At 57.0% G+C, this 22,944-nt stretch overlaps 1 protein-coding gene across 6 annotated transcripts in view; it reads right to left on the reverse strand.

The window, feature by feature from the left end:
- Lmf1 (lipase maturation factor 1) overlaps window positions 1-22,812 on the reverse strand; it is a 73,252-nt gene extending 50,440 nt beyond the window's left edge. Inside the window, exons 1-3 of one of the 6 annotated variants that reach the window (XM_040278649.2) lie at window positions 22,678-22,812; window positions 10,675-10,984; window positions 5,781-5,791 (exon numbers count right to left, since the gene is read on the reverse strand). In XM_040278649.2, coding sequence (XP_040134583.2) covers window positions 5,781-5,791; window positions 10,675-10,814 — 151 coding nt within the window. In that variant the 5' untranslated portion in view covers window positions 10,815-10,984; window positions 22,678-22,812. Of the gene's footprint in view, window positions 1-5,780; window positions 5,792-10,674; window positions 10,985-14,244; window positions 14,526-14,870; window positions 18,585-22,677 lie in introns of those variants that run through there. The other 5 variants (XM_078024388.1, XM_040278647.2, XM_040278648.2 and 2 more) reach the window with 5 other exon arrangements.
- Window positions 22,813-22,944: the final 132 nt, after the last annotated feature.

Below are 22,944 nucleotides of genomic sequence, written 5' to 3' on the forward strand. Positions count from 1 at the left end.
TGAACACACTGTGTGGAGGAATGATGCGAACATTAGAGTAAGTGCTAGCAGGGATAAAGGGGTTTGTCAGGAGCACAGGACTAGGAGTGCAGAGGTGAAACAGGGTAATGCAGAGTTTTAGAAGCTGTGCAATACGATTTGGCTAACCCAAGCATCTAAGTTTTTTAATCACCACAAGAACAGTTTTTAGGCCACTGCCTGGATGGTGGAAAGAAACCCAGATTGACAGGCAGAGGTGACCAATGGACCCCCAGCATGCAGCACTGCCAAGCACTTCTAGAGATAGCACCTGGTCCAGAGAGGCACCGGCACTGAGCTGGCAGGTAGAACAGGGACACGGCTGAGGGCAGTGGCCATGTGTGCTTTTGCCAGCAGATCAGGAGAGACAGAAAGTAAATCCAGCTGCCAACTCACAGTACTGGAGGATGATAAGCCCCTTCCATCAAGGAGGAGGAAGCAAATTACAAAAGAAATAATTAATGAACTAAAGTGCTTTTGTAAAAACTCCGACGGGACAAGGTACAGCTCGGTGACTGAACACCCGCCTGTCATGTGTGAGGCCCTGGGTTCCATGGCCAGCACCACAAAAAAAAAATTTAAACTAAACCAGAAAAAGAACCTGATAAATAAAACCAGATCCTTGAAGGCCCATAAAGGAAACAACCATGGGGAGGGGATGAGGGGACAAATAGTGCCCAACGTTATGCAGGGGAATCAAGATGGGAAGCTAGGGTAGGCAGCTAGGGTAGGAGCCGCAGGAGCTTAGTGGAGGAGAGCGCCCAGTCAGACAGACCCTCACTGCAGGGCACTGGAAGCAGAACACGGAGAAGGGGTGGGGATGGACCCTGCCTCAACGCCAGGTGCCACATCCAGGAGACCCTGGCAGTGGAGTGCTGGTGTCAGGGTGATGCTGTGGATCCAAGTCCATGGCAGCCTGCTGCTCCACGACGGCATGACTCAGCCTAAGTGAAACCAAGAGCAAGCTGGAAGAGCTCCGGAAGTGCGTCCACGACCGTGAGCAGGAAGCACGGCAAGGATGCACTTGGTGCTCTAGGATCCTTAAGACGGAAGCACAGACAGACAGTGTGCAACTCAGCAACTCAGCAAAGTCCTAAGCATCTTAGTGAGGCCCTGTCTCAAAATAAAACATAAAAAGGGCTGGGGATATGGCCTGGGGATCAAGTGGCCCTGGGTTAATCCCTGGTACCAAAAAAACAGGAAGCACCACACTTTAGAACCAGATATGGAAAACTGACACCGTGGTAGAGGCCAGAGCAAGCAAAATGGTAATGACCCTGTGGACAAGGGAAAGACTCTACCATCCCTTTTCTTCTAGGTTAGACTGAGCCATTTTTACCAGACATGACCAAGCAAAGAGAGAACACGAGGGAAATGCAATTGTCCCCACTAGGCAGCAGTGAATGCTGGCCTCATACCATGCTGCTGCCAGTCCACAGCCTGTGGACTGCACCTGGCTCTGCTGCAATCCCAGGGAGGACAGGAAGGCTCCTCCGTGATCCCAGGGAGAATGCAGCCATTGCTGATGGCCATCTGTTCCCAGTCAATCTATAATGATGCTTCTAGGAGCTGGCTCTGTGAGGGCACCTCTCCCACTACGCCCCGCAACATGCCAAATGGTTAAACCCACAGGGATGCAGCAAAAGGCCCAAGAAGGCAGCGTGGGGTCAGTAGGACGTGGCAGTCTGGCAGCTGTGCAGGCTCATGACTGGCAGCTCTGGCTCCTCTGATGCAAGAATTCTTTAACTAAAGGGACTGTCTCTCGATCATGGGGCTGGAGTAATCGGATGAACCGTGGACCACAGCAGAGCATACGAGAACCCCGTGGAGCGCAGTGTTGGGGCAGGCCTGGAACCCACTGGATCAAGCCTGTGGCTTCCTGCAGGCAAGCTCTGCTGCAGCACTGACAGTCTTAATGAGAACCTGGAGGTGGGCAGTAAACCCCTCATTAAGCTGTTTTAAAGCATGGATCCAGGAGTGGCCAGGGTGGTGGTTCATGTGGAGCATGTAACTCCTAACTCACAACAGCTGGCGGGAGGTGCTGCTGTGACGGGAACACCCGAGTTCCAGGGTCTCAGTCACATGAGCATCCCATGCAGCCTGGGCCACCAAGCAAAGCCCAGAAAGCAGACTAACAATGCGGGGGAATTGCTCACTCAGCCAAGAAAGGCGCCCCCACACCACTAAGGGCCACGTGCACACGGAAATGCTCCAAATGAAGCAGCAAAGGGCAGAGGGAAGCCTAGCCCTGTGCCCTGCAGGGGAGTGTGGGCCCACCATGAGCCAGCCACAGAGAAATGCCAGCCTGGAGTGCCACTTGGTCCCCATCCCCAGCCTATGGCCACGCTGGTTGCTTATTTTAGGCTAAGATGCAGTCCTTGTGCCTGTTATGTGGACGGTGCCCCCTCACCTGGCCCCACGTGTCCACAGCTCACTGCAGTGCCATCAGGACAGATGCCACGGACACTGCCTGCCTGTTTCTGCTCTGAGGCTGTGTGTGGCAGCCAGGGGTATGGTAGGCCTTGCTATCCAAGTTCCTCCAGACTCTTCAGTGTCTAGTTCCCATCACGGGTCTGCAGGAGAGAAGAGAAGGCACCTCCTGAACAGAGCTCACAGCGCACAGGCCACCCAGGACTTGGCCGTCCGACCTCTGCTGCCACAGCCTCCATCCTGGAGCATGCCTGGCCCTTGGTGCTGGCGAGGGGCACCCAGCCCCAATCTCAGGGGCATCTCCAGCCTGGCTCTCCAAAACTGCCCTGCTAGACACCCCTTCGCGCCCGCCTCCTGCCCCATGACCAGCCACAGTCTGCTCTCTGCAAGGCCAGTCCATATCTCATGACCCCTGAGAGGACACCTGGAGGTCTATGCCTACACATACCCAAGTCCACCAAAACAAAAACCACCATCAAAGAACTCACAAAATGTTTTGGAGCCTAAAGCACTCCAAATCCTCGGGAAAAGCACTGCTCTCCCCCGGGGACTGTCTGCCAAGGCCCAGGACCTGGCGAGGCCTGGGCTGCCCAGTCAGCATGTACACTGACCTCACCACTGCCCTCAGGACCTCCTGGGCCCATCAGGAGGCATGTTGGTAGCAGGCCCTCATCACAAGTGTGCCCTGCCTATCACATCCCCAGAGGGACCAGCCTACTGTCCCTTGCCCTCCACAACCCAGGCCTGGGTGTAACTCTGCAGAAGCCTTGGGGGCACCAAAGACTCGCTTGGAAGCAGCTGCAGTCCTCTGCATGTGTGAGCCGCTCAGGGCCAGGCAGGGCCAGGAGGCCCAGGAGGAATGGACCGTAGGGGCTGGTGCACTTGGGGAGGGTGCCTGCCAAGCCTAGAAGTCAGCTGGTGGCCACCAGGGCAGAAAGAGTCCCTAAAGTGCAACTGGCCCACACAGGAGCCTCAAGAAGCCCACTGCTGCAGGGGCAAGATGCACCCAGCACCCACGGGGCACCAAGTGACCCCTCAGACTCGGCCTTGGAAGAGCACATTACCAACACAGAGGCCTTCAGAGTTCATCAAGGCCAGCTTTCAATAGAGATGCGGATGTAGAGCCGGTGGCAATCAGTGTGGCTTTCCTGTGTCTTGGGAATGGCCCCACTCACACAGCTGCACTTGCTGGGTGACCACATCTGCCTACACATTCTCCTTCTAGGAGAATGAGACCTGGGGACCTGCTGGGAGTGCGGCTGCCGACCAGGAGGACCCCTGGCTACCACGATGGAGAGGGACCACCTAGGACAGCTGAAGATGCCAGCAGGAGCACAAGTTCTGGGGAACAGGGTCATTTGAGACAGGAGGGCACCAGCAGCCTCGCCATCCAGGGAGGCCACAGTTCTGGGAAACGTGGTCATCTGAGACAGGAGGACACCAGTAGGCCTCACTGTCCAGGGAGGCACGGCAGGGTGGCTGGGTGCACTGGTATCCTGTGAGCCCAGGTGTCACCTGTAGCCCTTGGAGGTTGGCTAGAGGAATGGCTGCTCCGAGTGGCACTGGGCAGACCCTTCTGCAGCCTGAGGAGGCCTAACTGGCCCTGTGCAGCTGCTGGCATGCCGAGGGCAACTGTGCACCTGAGAACCAGCATCCCCGTTGAAGTCAGGGAAGCTGACCTCAGAAACGCACGTGGCCAAAGGGTGCCACAGTCCTGAGGCTCTGGAAGTGGGGCTCCTGCCGAGCCACCAGCTCCTGAGGGGTGTGGCCCTGGCACAGTCTGTGCAGGCAGCTCCAGGCTCACCACAGACACACAAGGCAGACACGCTCAGAGTAACTAAGATGACACATAAGCCTGATGTGACCAGGGGCTCACTGTGAAAACAAGTCCTGCAGGGGACCTCAGCAAGGCCAGAGGAAAGACTGGAACAGTGTGCCCGGCCTCGGACCCACCCACCCCTCTGCTGTGCTCTCGACGGCAAGTAGGGGGCTGTGCTGAGGTGTAAGGGCTGCAGTGAGCCTCATGCCCGTGTCTCTGTTTGCCGTCATTGGAATGTGACCACAGAGAGATGAAAGTCCTCTCCCTCAGGGACCGTCAGAGGCAGCATGACAACAGTCAATTGCTTCTGAGCCCAAGGTCGTTAGATGCTGAAGACAAGTGTAACCAACGCAGACAATGTCAACAGCAGCAGGAACAGGCAGCTGTTCTGGTGTGGAGCACCAAGGAGCCCAGTGCCCTGGCGAGCTCTGTCAGGATCCGGCCCACAGAGCCTCAGGTCCCGCCACCTACAAGGCCCCTTTTATCAGAAGCGTGGACTCAGTGAGTAGTTCTATACTGGAAAACCTGGGTGTGAGGCCAATCCCCACTACTGCTGGCCTACGCCTTGGGATCCAAGGCAGGGACAGCCTGGCCACCTCACAGGCCTGAGAACGCAGGGACTACCAGTCTACTCAAGCCATCAGTGCACCCAGTCTCCACAGTGTGCGCTTGCTCTGCCTCACAAACTTGGAACTCACTGCACCAAGGAGCAGGCATCCCCACCCTAATAAAGATCTCTAGGCCCTAAAGTCCAGTCCTCGTGACAGCTGGAAAACAGTACTCTCACAATTTTAAGCAAGTAAATGTACTAAGGGTTTGTCAACCTAAGTGTGGGCATGTGAAGGATTCTGAGGGGGATTCTAATGCCAGATAACCAAGAGCAAACGTGGATATCCTGGAGCTTCCATGTTCTGGCTGGCCCATTCCCTGGGGGACAGGTGCTACTTGTGCTAAGAAATGGGTGAGGCCCAGGCAGGGTCAGGGCGCTGGCACAGGACCACAGATGACAAGGTGTGGAATGAAAACCTGCCTCTCACTTTCCCTGAAGGCTGGGGTGCAGGTCGACTTAGAAACCCACTGTGAGCCCACTGAGAAAATACCTGTTGTCCATGGCCAGCCTGTCCACCTGGGCTGCCCTCTGCCCCACTCCAGGGGCTCCACCCAGCATGGCCTGGGGACCCAGGATCCCCTTCCCACGCAATGCACAAACCAGCATCAGTGCCACACGCAGAGGTGGACGCTAGGCTCAAGGGCCCAGAGAAGGGGATGCTGGCCAGGTCGGAGCACCTGGAAGCCCACGAGCTCCCATACCTCACCAGCCATGGTCTGGGGCAAGGGCTGCCTGGTTAGGACTCCATGTTGGACAACAGAGGCTGCACCCAAGCCACCCAGCACACCGGAAGAGCTGGTGGAAGATGCTCAAGCAAAGAGAAAAGCCAGGGAGAGTGTGTAAAGATACATACCCCAACGTATAACAAGCCCCCGCAGTCCTTCCCTAAATCATCTCACTTACCAAAAGAATACCTGAAAAACAAAAGAAAAAAACTGTATTCAGTTTAATTGGCTCACTTTGACCCCAAATTTATAAGATTAACCTCTGTGTTTCCCACTAAGGAAGCCCACCCACAAGCCCAGGCCAGGAGGGTCGGTGCTGTCAGGAGGACCTGGTCCAGGACTGGGTGGTCAAATAGACACTGTCCACAGAGCCCATGCAGGGCGGGCCCCAGGCCAGTGTGGCCAGAAGCTGCTGTGGGCAGGAGCAGGAGGAAGGCTGGGATCTTCACAAGCACAGCACTACAGAAAATGCCACACTCTGGAGCCTGCGGGCTCAGAGGGCACCCACCTCAAACATAGGACACCGGAGCCTGGGGCTTCAGGCACCCGGCGGGCTCTGATCCATTGCCAGGACCTGAGAAAGGCCCACTTTCCTGCACAGCTGTGGCAGGCAGTGGCTAGTGTTCCAAGGCGGCACAGCCAACACATGTGAGGATCCCAAACCACATAGTGACGTCCCCACGGTATGCTGGAGGCAGACTGGGCCTGGGCTTGACCAGACACCTCACGCTTGCCTCAGAAGAGTCCACCTAGCCCCTACCCAGAAAACCTGCCTCGGATCAGGAGTGAAATCCCCCTGCCATCTTTAACACACAAGTACCTCCAGCCAGCAGAAGGAAAGACGAACCACATGCTGCAACTGAGAAGGGTGTGGAGATAAAGCAGACACAAGGCCACACGCTTAGGCCCTTGTCTGTGTGAGGGTCCAGACAGCCAGATCCACAGACAGCGGCCAGTAGTCACAGGCTGGGGAGGGCATGGGGGGACAGCTGCCAGATACAGGCTGCTTCTGAGGTGACAGAAGTTTTAAGATGGGTGTGGCAATCATGCCTGTGATCCTAGCTACTGGAGAGACTGAGGCAGGAGGATCCAGTTCAAGGCCAGCCTCAGCATCTCAGCGAGGTCTGTGTCAAAATAAAAAGGACTAGCGATGCAGCTCCATACAGAGCATTTGCCTAGCATTCAGGAGGCCCTAGAGTCAATCTTCAGCACATACAAAACACATACACACACACACACACACACACACAAAGTGAAATAAATGCACAGAGAACAAAAGGACGTGGGCGGCATCCTTGAGCCTACTTGTCACAAAGAAACCTGGGTCAGCAGCTTGGAGCTGGCTGTGCCAAGCTGCAGGACGTGGGGCAGCTTGGTCCCCTGGTGGTCCTCGAGTTAGAGATGTGAAGAGCTGCCCTAGAGGCAGCCCCCATGGCTCTCCATGACTTCCAAAAGCAAAGCCAGACGCAGGAGTCCACATATCCGACTGAGACTCCCCCCACTCCTCCAGGTGGCTCAGAAGCAGGAAATGACCAGGAGCCTCTGCCCCGTACACCCTTTGAAGAGGCTTCTCCATCCCTTTGCAGGGAAAAAAGTGCCAAAGAGGAAGAGGACCCCTGAGACACTTGGCTTGTCCCATATTTCCTGAAAGGATCTTTCCTTCCTCAGGAGGGGCTGGGAAGTGGAGGACAGAAGAGCTGTGTGTCATCCTGAATAGCAACAAAGAAACACTTTGGGGTCAGTGCCAAAGCAAAGTACAGATAAAAGAACCAGAAACCCCACATTTAAGAAAAGTCGAGTCAACAAAGAAACCAGTTTCAATTAGGCAACCAGAGCTGGGGCACATGGCTTTAGGAAAGCCACAATCTTTTTCCCTGGTGGCACTGAGATGCTCTACCTGGAGTCACGTCACATCGTGGCCCTTTTAATATTTTGAGACAGGGTCTCACTGAGCTTCCCAGGCTGGCCTGGAACTTGTGAAGCCCCTGCTTCAGGCTCTGCGACCTCTGGGATGGCAGATGTGTACCAAGGCACCTGGCAAGAAAGGCCAGTTTTGACAGGGTTGGATTGTTCTTTAAAATCACTTAAAAGTTTATGTAGTCAAAAGTTATTAAACTTTTCTCTGTCTTATGCCACCAATCCTAAATGTTTACCTTCCTAGCCTGGACACCCAGGGTACAAAGCAAGTATGTGTCAGTCCATGCTGATAAAACCAATGGCTGAGCAGATCCAGGGGGACCAGAGGTAGCACCCTGTGCAGAGTCCTGCTGTGGGGTCCTGCCCTGGGCACAGGAGGACAGGGGAAAGTCATCTGCTGGGTACATGCAGGCACCTCCCGAGTCTCCCTCCCAAGCCCAGCTCCTGTCCAGCCATGGGTAACCACAGGCCAGTCCCAGTGGAGGGGCTCCCCAAACCATCCCAGCATCAGAAACGAGGGAAGTCTGAGAAGAACCCCAGAGCCTATGTGTTCCCTGGGGTCCTGGATGGGGTCCCAGGCTAGGAAAACCAGGGAGATGTGAATCAAGTGGACATCAATTCCCAAAAGTATGTCCACACTGATACAAGACACGAGTAAGGGGGAAGGGGGCTGCTTTCACAAAACTCTGGATCCAAAACTGCTCTGGCAACATCAGGGGGTCGAACAGCCTCTTGTTCCCTGTAGGAAACGAAAAGCGGCGTCCAGGGAGCCACCAGGGAGACATGTCCCATGACGACACTCAGCAGCTGCAGCAGGTTCCAGAGGCTGACGGCCAATGCTCCCTCCTGAGGTGGGGCTTGGTCACGGGCCCTGGTGTAACCAGGGAGGTGACAGGTCACCATGAGAGGGGACAGGACAGGACTCCAAGGGGAGCACTGGCAGCTCACAGCACAGCAGGGAGACAGGTCAAGGCAGCCGTGTCAGGCGTTGTTCCTAACAGTGGCACGCTAGATGAATGGACACATCTTTCCACTACCCGTGCTTGGTCCCAGGCAGCAGCCACTCTTGGGGGAGCATGACATGTACCTGCCAGGGCCACAGCTACCAGCGTGCACATTGTCTGAGTGGCCCAGACCCAAATGAATGCTCTTTTCTTCAACAAAATCAGTGAGGCACGAAGGAACCGACTGTCCGACTGCTGTCCTGGCCCTCAGGACAGCCTCTCTGCCTGGCAGGTCCAGCCTCCCTCACACAGCCCCGGGCTCTTTCCCCCAGCACAGCTACCCCAAACTGCCACTGTCGGGGAAGCCAGGGTCCAGGCTGCAGGGAGGGCATCTCTCATTTCAACATACCCACAGGAGGGGACAGAACCTCTTTCCAAATAAAAAAAACACAAGTCTGCTCTTGGCCATAAGTCCTCAAGTGGTTTTCAAACATTTAAACTTCCACAAGTCCTCAAGGTGGTTTCCAAACATTTAAACGTTGAGTGGATCTTTCCTGACCAACACATCACAGATCAGTAAAAAGCACCTTTCAAAGCAAAACAGCATACTCTCCTGGCTGAGGATTCCCCAAGGCCCTAGGCACTCACAGGACGAGAGAGTCGCCAACATGTATACACCACAGGGGCTCCTGGCTGTTTTGTTTTTTTAACTCCAATTGCTGCAATCAGGCACAGCTACCTGAAGTTCTCCCTCCTCTGGTTTGGATTAAAATCACGATGTGTCAGTCACAACAGCCTCCAGGATGTCACAGAAAAATGCAGCCAGAATCACCATATGCTTGTCAACTGTCACCACCAGAAGACAGGAAAGGTCAGTCACCTAGTGGGCAGCAGCCTGGGATCCTGCCTGGGGAAAGCAGATGGGCAAGGCAAGCTCCCCTCAGCTCACAGTACTCTGCACACAGATGTTCATCTGGGGCAGCCAGAGGGCCTGGACAGGGTAGGCAGCTGCTGGACTGTGCATCCACCAAGGGGCTGTATGAGAACCTGTGTCTATCCTCACCCTTCAATCAAAAACGTGACAGATCAGATTAAGTCCTGTCCAGGAAATAACAGTTTCCATATGTATGCACTGTGACACGTCCCTGGCCACTCCGTGACCCCTGAGAAGGTCTAATAAAGTATGCCTGGGCCAGAGCCACAGCTGCAATAAGCCCCTTGGTTCTCCTTTGGACAGTACACAGCTTAGCATCCTGATCTGCACGGCTTGTGGACAAACTAGAATGGCCCCAAGTTCCTTCACTAGAGGACAGAGCTCTGGCCAGTGTGGCGACGTGGCACTTGGACACCAGGCCCGTGGCAAGCAGCAGGGGCCATGCCTGCTCTTCTGCAATCTGGCTCAGGAGGGCTGCCTTCAAGCCTGAGGCTGGTGCCAGCCTGCAAAGTCTTTGACACACCCACAGGGCACAGGGGCCAGAAAAGCCCATGATGAGAGGGGAGGCCCAGACCCTGGGAAGGAGCCTGGAGTACACCAAGATAACCTGGCGAAGTCACAGGGAAGTTGCCAAGTCAGCTCTGCAGATGGCCCCCAGTGCCAAATCCCACAGCTCCTAATGGAACACTGCAAGGAGCCCCAGAAGTCCTTCACAGGCTACATCTCTACACAGGTACCCAGGTCTACCTCCCACATGTCCAGGAGACACTGTCCCACACTCAGAGCTGCCTGTCCATCTGTGGTCCACAGGACTTTGGCCTTTACAAGTCCAGCGCCCCCATCTTCACAGTTCCAGAACCCACACTAGGATCAGGGACAGGGCCAATCTGTGATTCCAACAGTGCCTGCTGCTGGCTGAGTGGCTCCTTTAGTGCAGGGAGGGGAGGAAGGAGGATGCCTTGAGCCAGGCCCTGTCCCTCAGCACACGTGCAGCAGCCCATCAGCGACTCTGCCTCCACGTTTCCCATCTGCCATGGCTCGAGCAGGCAGGAAATGTAGTCCCAAGTAGGGACATACCTCTACAAGCAGAAAGGCCCTGCCCAGTGGCAATCAGCAGCCCCTACCACCTCCTAAGTGACCATGACGCTCCTCTGGGTTGATTTAAGAAGACTCATGCTCCCTCCAGTTACCAAGAGCCCTGAGGAGTATGTGCAGGGTGCTCCATCCACTTGGTGTAGTAACAGGCCTGGCACTGCCTGTGCCCTAGCTCTACTCACCAGACTTGTCCCACGTTGACCAAGGACAGGTAGAGACCCCAGAGAGCAGCCATGAGGATCATGTTGGCACAGCCAGTTATCAGGACAAAGCTCGAGATGCCCAATCCAAGCAGAGCCAGCAGGTCCAGGTTGAAGTCCATGTTTGACCAATCCAGCAGCCAGATGATGGTGGGTGCATAGCTCCAGGCATCCCAGGCACCCCGTCCTCGGAAGTACTGCTGCACGCTCTTCAGGTATGCCCTGCAGGGCAGCAGGCCTTGGTCACCAATCAGCTGCTTGTTCTGTTGCAAAGCCACCAGGAATGCCACGGCTGGGAGAAAAAGGCCACACACAGGGATGTGAGTGGGAGCAAGCCCTGGAAGCACGGCTTCTAACTGCCCCAGTGCCTGTCAGGAGGGTGACCCCACAGAGCTGAAGGCTGCACTACTACTCACATGGAAGCCCAGCTGCCTCAACTTGAACCCCAAGTCTGAGTTCATCCCCAGAGACCACACCTTCACGGCAGCACTCATAGCCTCAGACCCCAGGTTATATGACTGGAAAGAACCTTGCTGCTTTGGTACCATGAGAGAGAGCCCATGCCTGTCCACCTAGGGAGGAAGCCGTGGAAGCCGTGCAGCACATGCCCCCCACCACCAGGCCTGGAGAGGAGGAACAGCACCTGCCTCCTGAGGACTCACATAGCAGACTCAGCAAGCAAGAACAGGGATACTTTTGGTTCCACTTTTCTCTTAAATCTTCCAAAGAAATGTTAAAGTTCAACAATCAAGGTAGTCTCAGGCCCACCAGATTTCCCTTAGTAGAGGGCTGACAAGCCCTGGCTCTGCCCAGTGCTATGTAGACTCACCTCACCTGCTGTGGAGTCATCTGCCGCACACGCAAGGACACCAGAGCAGCTGCCCAGGATGCACCTGACAGGCTTCCCGCATACTGCATTCCCCAGGGCAGTGCAGCAGGCAGGCAAACCCACGCACACTGCATCTGGCCCCAGCCAGGCCTGGAGCCTTTACACCAGGTTTTTAAAGAAATCTTACCCACATGAGTCCTGCACATGGGTGCAACTATCCTTAGCAGGGGGACAGTCCACCTGAGTCCAGCCCAGGGAACACAAGTGTGTATCTAGCCTCTGCACAGCACCTGGCAGCAGGGTGAGGCCATGCATCCTCCCGCCTCCAGGCAGCCTTAGCAAACACCGCACTGCCACAGGTTCCAGGAGCCCATGGCAGGGGTTTCAGAGGCTCTGCACTGGTCATTTCCTCAACATCCTCTCATGGGGTGCTTTAAAGAATCCCTTACTCAGGCTGGGATGTGACTCAAGCAGTAGCGTGCTTGCCTGGCATGAGCGGGGCCCTGGGTTTGATCCTCAACCAACATAAAAATAAAATAAAGATATTGTGTCCACCTAAAACTAAATAATATATTTTTTTTTAAAAAAAAGAATCCCTTACTGCTTGGAGCCACTGCACAAAGGGCTGTGATGGTCCCTGGAGGCCTGTCCCTGCACCACTCCCCATCACAGCACAGTGTCCTGGTACTTCTGTTTAATTTCTAGAGTGGGCAACGGCATGACAGCTCTGTGCTCAGCTGGTGAGCACGCAGCCACAGACCCTCCTGCCATGCCCCAGGAAGGCTCTGGGGGGTCTCTGCCAGCTTCCCTCTTCCTCAGAGAACAACAGGTCACATTTTTTGATGCAATGACCATTGGGAGAGGGCAGTCTTAGGGAAACCCACATTGTCCTGTGACCCTGAATGCAGTGCCCACTCTCAGGCTGTTTCCTCATTGCACTTGGGGACCGCAACAGTGGGTGCCATTTCATACTCCAGAGTATCTGATTCCATGACTTGGGCTGCAAAGTCCCATCACAGGAAAACAGCAACCTGGGTCCAGGGGCCCGCCACCTCCTCCAAAGCCTCAATCCTTCCAGGGAATCTTCACTACCCACACTCATGGTGACTCACAGGCAGGACTGATGGTGCCCTTTGCTGTCCCCCAGAGATGATGGCGAACCCAGTGAATGCACCGTGAAGCACCGTGGGCTACAAGTGTGGTGCTTGCAGCACCACAAGCATTCTCAGGGCAAGTCCATGTGCCACAGTGACAGGGACCCGGGTGGCCTGGCCTTAGCTCCAGCATATGCCCAGCAGCTGGCCCCATGCACTCAGATCTGGGTAGAACTCACCCCTAGCACCTACACATGCCAGCACTTCACAAATACACCATGCCCTATTGGAGGTACCCAGAAGGCAGGGCACCGCCGTCGGCCTCCAGCTGGCTGCGCGGCTTCACTGGCAAGCAACTGTCCTGTTCTTCCTGAGCAGGTCTCCTCACCAAAAGCACCTTTGTCATGTGCCTCGTAAGACGCTGTGCACGAGGTCAAGCCTCCCTAAATTCAATGCCTCTCAACAGGAGGCTTTCCATAGAACACACATGGTTATGTTTGATCACATATCCTTCAGTAGCTGGAAGTATCGCAAGACTCAACATTTCAGTGAAATATCTGGAGAAGTCCTATAGCACCTTGGAAGAGCCCTGGGATCCCGAGAGACAGTGTGATGCAGTGCCAGTGAGATCCAGGACCTCCCAGAAAGAGCCCTTGCAGGAGGACTGCCCACTTGCCCACCACTCTCAGCCAGAAAACCACAACCCTGAAGACAGAAAACTGGTTCTCCCTAGATGCACTTACTCACAAGGTAGAAAAGAAATGCATGGATCACAGCAAATTGCTAGGCACCAGATTGAAAATATTTGCTCCTTTCTGTGGCTTACAGTGGTTCCCTCCGAAGTAAACAGAGACCAAAAGCTCCACTGGCTCATGTGGAAACCCGAGCCCCAATTTACAGATCTGTGCTGGAGGCTCCCCTGCTTCATGCTAGTGAGGTCTCACAAATGCACTTTTAGGTTGGTCCTGTATCTGTGTCCCTGCAAACTTTCAGAATGACTCCTTAGTACTCTGCAGGATGAGGCAACCCCGAGCATGGCTATTTTCCACAGTAGCTTAAAGAGAGGCTGAGTGGAAGTTCACACTGGCAACCCCAGTGACTACTGGGCAGGGCCCCAGCTCTCCTCTGCACTCTCACAAAACCCAAAGTGGACCTGGCTCCTCCACAAGCCAGCTTCAGCAACTCCTTCCACGTGTGAGGAAATGAAGCAGAGACACTCTATACCCACCATGGAAAGCCATGCCTAGGCAGGGCCAGGACAGCCCCTCTGGAGCTAAGGGTGACTGCCCTAGCCCAGCAGGGCTGTCCTGGCTCGGCCCTCAGGCTTACGAGGGACTCTGTTTAGTCTTCCTTATCAACAGGCTGGGCCACATGCTCAGAGAACCATACCCTCAAACCAAAATTCAGGGTTTTGGGGGACCCAAGTGGGAAATATTTGGGATTGGCAGCTGCCCCACCCCCACCAGGGCGGGGCATGAGTGGCAACAGAAGGCAAAGGTGACCATGTCGAAGTTTCCAGCTAAAAGCCCTTGTTCTCCCCTAACCCCTAGGGCAGCCCCGCTGAGACCCTATACAGGAAGAAGGAAACACAACTTCATACAATCTCAAGGAAAATCTAGGCACACACACCGGTAGCCTAACGAGGGTCCAGTCTCGCAGGAAGGAGCAGGACACCGGGAGAAGAAATAGACTTCCGTACAGGGGCGAAGCGGACTCAAGCAGGGGAGAGACTCCCTTGTAGGTATAGGATGGGCTCCAGTGCGAGGGGGAGTGGGGGGACCGAGCGGGCTCGTGCAGGAGCGGGGCGCGGGTTCCCGTGCAGGGGGCGGAGCCGGCAGACGGGGGGCGGAGCCGGCAGACGGGGGGCGGAGCCGGCAGACGGGGGGCGGAGCCGGCAGACGGGGGGCGGAGCCGGCAGACGGGGGGCGGAGCCGGCAGACGGGGGGCGGAGCCGGCAGACGGGGGGCGGAGCCGGCAGACGGGGGGCGGAGCCGGCAGACGGGGGGCGGAGCCGGCAGACGGGGGGCGGAGCCGGCAGACGGGGGGGGACGGGGGAGGGGCGGTGCGCGGGCTCCCGCGCAGGGGCGGTGCGCGGGCTCCCGCGCAGGGGCGGTGCGCGGGCTCCCGCGCAGGGGCGGGGCGCGGGCTCCCGCGCAGGGGCGGGGCGCGGGCTCCCGCGCAGGGGCGGGGCGCGGGCTCCCGCGCAGGGGCGGGGCGCGGGACGCTGGCGGCTTCTTGAGCCGCCGGGTACTTACAGTAGACGAAGGCGAGGGCCCTCAGAAGCACGATTCTGGTCAGCCAGAAGGTGCCTGTGCGCAGGCGGGTGGAGCAGCCAGCGTCATCGCGTCCTGGTGCGGGCGGCGACCCAGGCCCTGGACCCGAGCCCCCGGCCTTCCGCCTCCTCAGTGACCCCTCGGGCGCAGCCATTGCTGCCATCTCAGCGCCTGCGCGGGGAGGACGGATCGCAGAGACCACGCCCTGACCACGCCCACTGTCTGGTGGGTCTTGCCCACGCGCGGACAGGCACCCCCCTTCCGCAAGCTTCGGGGGCGTTGCGGCTGGGAGGGCCCAGGGGCCGCTCAGGATTCCTTCACTCCTTGGTTCGTTCCGCCAACCGGTGTTGCTAAAGTCCCGGGCGCCGGCCTTCTAGGGAAGGAGCGCGATGGAGGCTAATGGAAAGTGCGTCCTGCGCTCCCTGCGGTGTGGATCCGGTGCTTGCACAGGGGAGGCCGGGCCGCGAGGATCGCGGGGTGCAGACGCCTCCTTTCTGCTTTCCGCAGAGGAAGCTGGGCAGCCGACGCAGTTGGTGGGGTACAGAGTGGGCAGGGCCGACTCCAGCTTCCTAGCCCACCCGAAATTCCACGGGGGTGTCTGCACAGCCATCTAAGCCCCTACTAGATAGGTAACGTTCCTACAGGCTTTGAGCAAAGAGGGGCCATCGAGGACTCAGAGGAGGGAAGAACTTACTACAGACCAGAGCAGGACCCCACGAAAGCCAGCAGCTCTGCTTCTGATAGTAGAAGCCATTCAGTCGCTGTTCGGGGGGTGTTGCTCTGAGACTGTGGATCGGTGAATCAGGCATTCCTGAGACTTCCCAGAGGGAAACTGCGCGCAGGACTGTGGGCACAACCCTAGGTGAACTGCAGGGCTCTTGGGAAGCAATCAGAGAGGTGTGGGGTTTTCCCTCTTCATTCGTTAGCACTCTTTACATACTAAAGGTCCTATTTCTTTGTGTATATTTCAAATGTTTTTCTTGGTTCTATTTGGTATTACATCTTCTTGTCTTTAGTTTCTGAATTTTGTTCTCAGTGTTTTGACATATAAATTATCAATGCTTGCATGGTCAAATGATCCGGATTTAGTGTCTGTCTGTACCCTCGCCCACCTGCAGTGCAAGCATCATGAGAGGTTGTCTGTGGACAGTTGCCCCTCTCCAAGTTAAGCCAGATGGGTAACTGCTGGGACTCCTCTCCAATCCCAACCCCAGCCTTCCCCTGTTGCTGGGGTAACAGCACTGATGTACATCTTATATAAGTTTTTCAAAGCTTGCCATTATTTTTTCTGAGAGACCCTCCCTCAGGACCCCAGCTGTGAAGTGTGACCTATAACAGATGTTGCAGTGGGTGGCACGGACACCTGCCACATCCTGTTGTGCCTCCAGCAGGGCAGCAACATGTGCCCAAGGTCTCCAAGTTTGGGAACTGGAGGAACAGTTCTTCCATGGGAGCCCTTGCCCTGCACCTTTCCTCCTTGCTGTCTGGATGCCAGGCATGGGATGGACAGCACTGCTGTTTGGGAAAGACAGCCAAGCCTGCAGAGCTTCTCCGGGTCCCAGTCTGGAGGCCAGAGCTGCACTGGACGGAAGGCAAGGCAGGGCAGCTCTGCCATCAGGTGTGACCCTGGGTGCTGCCTTTCAGGTGGGGACAGTCCTCACAAAGGGCTCTTTTGTCCTCAGCTTCCCCTTGCTGGGGCTGCATTGTCCTCCCTTCAGAAGGGCACAATGGGGCATTGTGCAGAGCAGAAAAGGGCCCCTTGTTCTGGCATCCAGCTCTCGGGCTCGGCTGGCTCCATGCTCCCTCTCTGGATTTGCCCAGGGTGGGTGAGGCCAGCGGAAGGGTCTGCTGGGAGCTTGCGTCCTCTGCAGATTGAGTTTCCTGCTGGGTCTGCCTTCCCAGGAGACTGTCTGGAACTGGCTCAAGCACAGGTCACTCAGGGCAGAGCTCCCCCAAGGAGTGGCCGGCTGATGACTGAGATCTCACCCATTTCAACCTGAATTTAATTGAAACTGCACTATGGTACTTTTTGCCCATAAAGGAGAACAACATTCTGACGTGTGCTACCACATGGGTGAAACTTGAAAACATTAAGCTAAGTGAGAAGAGAGACACAAGCTGTGTGATTCCTCTTGCAGGAATTCTCCAGAATGGGAAACTCCAAGGGAAAAGAAGGTAGCCCGGAGGTCGTCTGGGCTGGGAGGGGGAAGGGGTGTGAGTCTTGGTGGGTGTGGGTTCCCAGATAGAGGCTGGATGTGCAGCATTGTGAATGTATGAAGAGCCATTTACAGTGGTCATTTCATGCTGTGTAAATTTCACCTCAATTTTAAAAGTAAAAGAGCAAGGCACAGTGACTATCCCAGTGACAGGAGGCTGAAGCAAGAAAATCACAAGTTCAAGGCCACCTTCAGGGACTTAGCAAGACCCTGTCTCAAATAAAAAGGATGTGGATATAGCTTATTGGCAGAGCACTCCTGAGTTCAAGCCCCAGTACTACAAAGTAAACACATAAAAAATTTAAAAATAAAACAACAAAGAATGTCCTCAAAGTAGTTTCACAATCACCTGGAAGGCTTTGCTTTTGCTGGTGGGGGAAAGTCTACAAAACTCAACCTATTTCTCTGTTAAGGAGCATCTAGTTTAAGGTACAGCTGTCTTAGGCCTAAGAAGTTGCCCCACATCAAAAACAAAACCTCTGTAGATCCAGACTCAGCTGCATGGCTGAGGCTGGCTCTGGCACAGAGAGGGGGCTGCAGGCCAGGTGGAATCCCCTGGGGTGCTGTCCTGCACCCTGCAGGCCACCTGCAGGCCAAGCTCTGCCTTGAGGCAGGGGAGGGTCCTGAGCTTTACTGTCAAGCAAGAACTAGGAGGAAATGTAAAGCTGAGAGGAGAGGCCAGGGGGAGCTGAGATACTGGGGCTGCCCCAGGACCGTGGGAGGAGAAGAGCTGAGAAAGGGGAATCGGGAGGGAAGGGCCCCAGAGGAGCTGCCAGAACCTGACTGAGCTGGTTGGCATCAGGGGACCACAGCCCGCCTGACCCAGGTGGACCCTGCGCCCCAGCCACCCACAGCCTCCTCCAGGGCAGCCCCCGGGACGAGGCACACAGCCCAAGGCTGGCCACACTCCCAGCAGCTGCGCAGCGGCTTCACAGAGGAATGAGCCCTCTGTCAGCACCTCGTCCAGCTGTCCCCGGGCACCCCAGCCTGGCAGCCCCCACCGCATCAGGGCCATTGTCCCTGACATGTGGTTGCAGCTGTCTCTGGCACCCACAAGAACCCAGCTTGGGCCCAAATCTAATCGTGCACCCCTCATTTACCCCAATTTTTCACGTCTTGAAGTCTGTTTGCGGAAAGGGAGCAGGACCCGTTGATGCTAACATCTGTTGTCTTCTCTAGGAGGGATGGTCAGTTTGGGCTGATCCCACCCTGACTGTCCAGCGGCCAAACCCCCGTGGGAGGCTGGCAGGTGCGGGTGGGGGCAAGCAAGCAGGTGCTGTGCCATTTGCTGACCGTGACTCCCGCGGCTGTTCTGCTTGGCTCGGAGGTCTCCTCTTGCGCGTCCCTGCTCCCCCTGCACCCTGGGAGATGTGGCCCTGAGTGCCCTGCAAGCTGGTGAGCCACAGCTCTCGGCAGCTTGGAAAGCTAAGCTTCTCCATGCAGCTGCGTCCCAGCAACATAGCCCTGTGCCAAATGCCCTAGTCCTTTTCTTCTACTTGGAATTATATTCTGGATTGGAAGAAATCTTGGAAACTGCCTAGCCTGTGGGCTGGACTGGTCACTCCGCTGGTCATCAGTTACCCCAATAGTGCTGCCTAACAAATAGCCTTTTAAACCACCAAGCATGTGTTGTGGGCAGGGCCACCCAATGTCGGGCACTGTGGTCCTTGGCTCAGAGGCACAGCCAGTTTTCTGTGCTTGTGACCCTACCAGGACCTTCAGAAGCAAAGGTTCACCCAACACTGGATTCTGCACCCCAGCACCCCCAGCCTGGCATAGCCTGGGAGCCATGTCATCCACAGACTCACTGCAGTACTTGACTAAAACCTCCTTCCCTCACTGTTTTCAGGAAGGAAGTGCTTGGGAGACAGAGAGCTTTTCATGGGTATGTTTAATTTGCCTTTGGCACTGATGGGTGTCTGGAACCTTCCATCTCAGCAGAGGAGGCCAGGACCAGAGCCAAATAGAACCCCTCTGACCAAGAAGAGATTTCTTTGTGATAGCTCTACTTCAAGTTACCCTTTGCCTTTGTAGTTGTACTTAAAACCAGCTCCACTTCAGGGGTCACAAACATGGACATGATGGGCAAGAAGCCTCCTTAGGTTGGGAAGCTGGGCTTGGAAAGGTGGACATAGATTTCAGCCTCCTGTGGGCCCAGAAGGCTGCTTTTCTAAAGAGTCCCCATCAGTGTCCTGGCTCTCCTCTTGCACGTAGATGAGACGGCCGCTCTCAGGCCCATGTATCACTTCCCAGTGGAGCTCAGTGCCCAGGGGAGGGTGGCATGGAGCTGGTGAGGGTGAAGGGCAGAGTTCCAGTGGGCAAGGCCAGGTGGGCAGGCAACCAGAGTTCAGGGTAGCCAGGCACTGCAATGGAACAAGGCTGTGGGGGAACAAGCATGGAAGGGGTTTGGGTAGGAATACCAGGAACAGGGCTGGGGCTGGAGGCCCAGGTATCTTGTATCAGACCAGACCCTTCTGGTGCAAGGTGCAAACCCACTCCACCCCACATGATCAGGGATGGGCCTAGGAAGTGCAGCAACAGACTCTACTGCTTCTGGGGAAGGTGCTGCTGGCAGCTGGCTATAGTGCCAGGAGCGGGCAGGCTGCAGGGGGACCAGCTCCAGGCACAGGAGCCCAGGGAATGCTGCCCCTGCAGGGCCAAGAAGCAGGGATGTGGGCAGCTCTCTGTCACCCTCAGAGTGCATGGAAGGATGGTGTGTGCCAGCTCTCAAGCTGGCAGAAGACGTCAGCTCCACTGAGGGATCCACTGTGGCCCCAACCAGAACTTTTGCTCCAACCAGCGTTCTCAGCATCCCTGAGACCACTAAATTAAGGGAAAGGGGACCAGCAAACAGCTTGGCCCAGAGCCCTGAACATCTGTTATAGGGAGGTAGGACTCCTGGGGGGCACCAAGCAGGGCCCTCTGCTGCCTCTCTGCGACCCAGCAGTGCAGGCTGAGCTGCCTTTAGGAACTGTAGCTCTGAGCAGTTCACCCCTCTCTGTTGCCTTGTTTCATTTCTGCCAGACCAGCAAGCAATTAAAAGCACCAATTAATCTCCAGTGCTGTGCTGGGACACCGTGTTGGCTGCTTCACAGGACACTTTGGACGAAGGGGTCAAGGGAGGCCCAGGTCAGGGCTGTGAACAGAGGACATGCCATCCTGGGGTTCACAGGCCCACTCCACCCTCCCTCAATGCTTTTCTTTTAAAGACAGCACAAGGACAAGTGGCCTCCCTGACTTCAGGATGGCCAGGCAGACTGACAGGGAGAAGGGCAGTGGACGGTCAGCATAGTGGGTATCCTCCTCCCCATGGCATTCAGTCCACAGCTGGCCCTGCAGTTCCCAGCTCCATCTGCACACAGGCCTCCCACAGGCAGCGTGGCAAGGGGGTATCTATTCCTGGAAGAGCCCCCAGGCCAGGACAGGAACAGGGCTGGGGCTGGAGGCCCAGGTATCTTGTATCAGACGAGACACTTCAGGTGTAAAGTGTAAACCCACTCCACCCTGTGTGCCCCTGACTACATGGCCCATAAAAGTACTGGCCCAAAGCCGTGTTTAATCCGTACACATGACCCACCTTAGCCATCTCCCTTTCTGGAAGCCATATCCCAGTGTTCACTCAGCACCTGCCTGGTGGCTGAGGACAGGAACCCAAGTCAGCACTAATGGAGCTGGCATCTTCCTGAAGACATCGAGATGGCCGAGAGATGACCCTGGAAGGTGGACTTCAGGGCACCCCTCCCCCAACATGCAGGCAGACTGCACTGAGCCTAAGGGCCTGATCCTGGGCTGGCCAGGGCTAAGCCTCTCCCTGCCATCCTGGGGTGGCCTGCACATGCATGACAGGGGCTGCCCACCAGCACCTCCCCTGTCAGTTCCCTGGGGGTCAGAGTAACCTGGGCCAGGCACTGGTCTCCTGGGATCAGCCTCCTTTCCTTCAAGAGCCTCAGGAGTCACCTCATCATGACCTAAGGACTTGAGAAATGAGCCTGTGATGCCCCCTGGGGGGCCAGAGAGCGGCTGCCCCGCTCATCCCAAGCATCTAACCCAAGCTTTGCTTTGTGCTTTCTTGGCAAAAGGGATCTCATCATTAAGACCTGTGACCCCAACAGCACCAGGCCAGGGAGGGGCAGATCTGAGCCCCCGGGCACAGAGGCTAAGAGGCAGCCTGGCTGGACCAGGATCATCCTCAGTACCTCTGATAGCTCCTCTTTTGCATGAGTAACTCTCAGTCCAACGGTAAGTCCCACAGGTGCCCAGGCAGAAGCCCCACCTGCACTCCACCCTCCCTCAGTGGTCTTCACTGATTGGGATGCTTCAAAGACCACAGAGAGGTAAGGAGGGAAGGAAAGCCACCACAGACTGGTAGGGAGGGGTCTTTCTTGGCAGGGGGCAGAGGGAAGGGAGCCAGCTCCCCACCTGTGCTCAGAGGACGGAATCCCAATATGTGAAGACAGCACTTGGCAGAGATGGTGCCTTCTCAGTCACCTCCTTGTTAGATGTCAGCCCAGGAGGTGGCAAGAACAGGTCCTGCAACCCTCAGCGTGCAAGCTGTAAGGTGTCCCAAAACAAGACTTCAGGGTTCCCTAGCCCAAGGAGACAAGGGCCAAAGCCTTCTGACTAGACTGGAGAGGTGGCTCCGGAGCCTGGAGGCTGGGGAGATGGTCTCCAGGGTGAGATGGTCTCTGGGTCTGGCAGCAACGGGATAGGAGGTGGCCCTGGACTGTCTCCCAAGGGCAGCTGAGTTGGTAAGGTGACTGGCGAGTGTGTACTTGTGCCCACCCTCTGGTCAGTGGGCTCTCCTTTTGGATTTTTTTCCTTGCAATAAAGCAGCCATTTCTGCTGTCCTAGAAGGAAGAGGATCACTGCGATGTGACAGCTATGACCCTAGGGTCGAGGGCCTGGGACTGCGCAGTAGAACCAAGGGGGCCTTGCTTAGGGTCACCTGGGCCTCACAGGCCAGCTAGGGGGAGATGGCCTGCTTGGGGTGGCAGACCGGCAGACCTGTCGCCTCCCTAGATTTTGGGAAAGGAATCCAAGCCACCCTTGGGGACTGCCAGGCCTGGGGCCAGCTCGCGGGGGCGGGGCTCAGCACTCGCCTGGGAAATGTCCCCTCTCCGACCCCGCTGTCACCCTGGCCCGAACACCGGCCCCCTCCCCTCCTCTCCAGGCGCCTGAGGCGCAGCGGCCTGGCGTGGCCTCCGCCTCCGCTGGACCACCCAGGCCCGCCCGCCCAGGGTCTGCACCCCCGCCCCGGGTCACGCCCGGAAGGCCCCGGGCCCCCGCGTCCGGCCGCCCCATCCGCCAGCGGCCCCAGGGACTCGACAGCGGCAGTGGTCAGTCGGCCCCTCCCAGAGCCCGCCCCTCTGGCTGCCAGGCTCCGGCAACCGCGCCCCCACCGCTGCCCCGGACGCGGCGGGCGACCCAGGTCCCCCGGCTCGGGGGCGCGCGCTACCTGGACCAGCCGGCGGCTCCCGCCGTCGCGTGGCCCAGAGCCGAGGACCCAGGCTTCGGCACCGGCAGTTGTTCCCGCGCCACGAGGTGCAGGCGGGGCGTCCGGGCTCTAGACCCACCGTGCGCCTACGGCCAGGTCCCAGCGCCCCACTTCCTCTCGCGGCGTGGGACGCACTGAGCTGCACAGGACCGAGCGCCGCAAAGCCCCGCCCGCGCCCCTCTCCCCTCTGGGCTCCGGGGAACCGAGCAGAGGCGGGCAGGTCGCCGGCTGCGGGACGCGCGGGCCCACGTGGTGCGTCCTAGAGGGCGGGGGCCGCGGGTTTCTTGCGGGCGGGGCGTTCGGTCAGGCTCCGCCCTGGGGGGGCCGCCGGCCAACCGCGGCCGGG

Source organism: Ictidomys tridecemlineatus, chromosome 10 (genome assembly GCF_052094955.1).
Source record: "Ictidomys tridecemlineatus isolate mIctTri1 chromosome 10, mIctTri1.hap1, whole genome shotgun sequence".
Classification (NCBI taxonomy): domain Eukaryota; kingdom Metazoa; phylum Chordata; class Mammalia; order Rodentia; family Sciuridae; genus Ictidomys; species Ictidomys tridecemlineatus.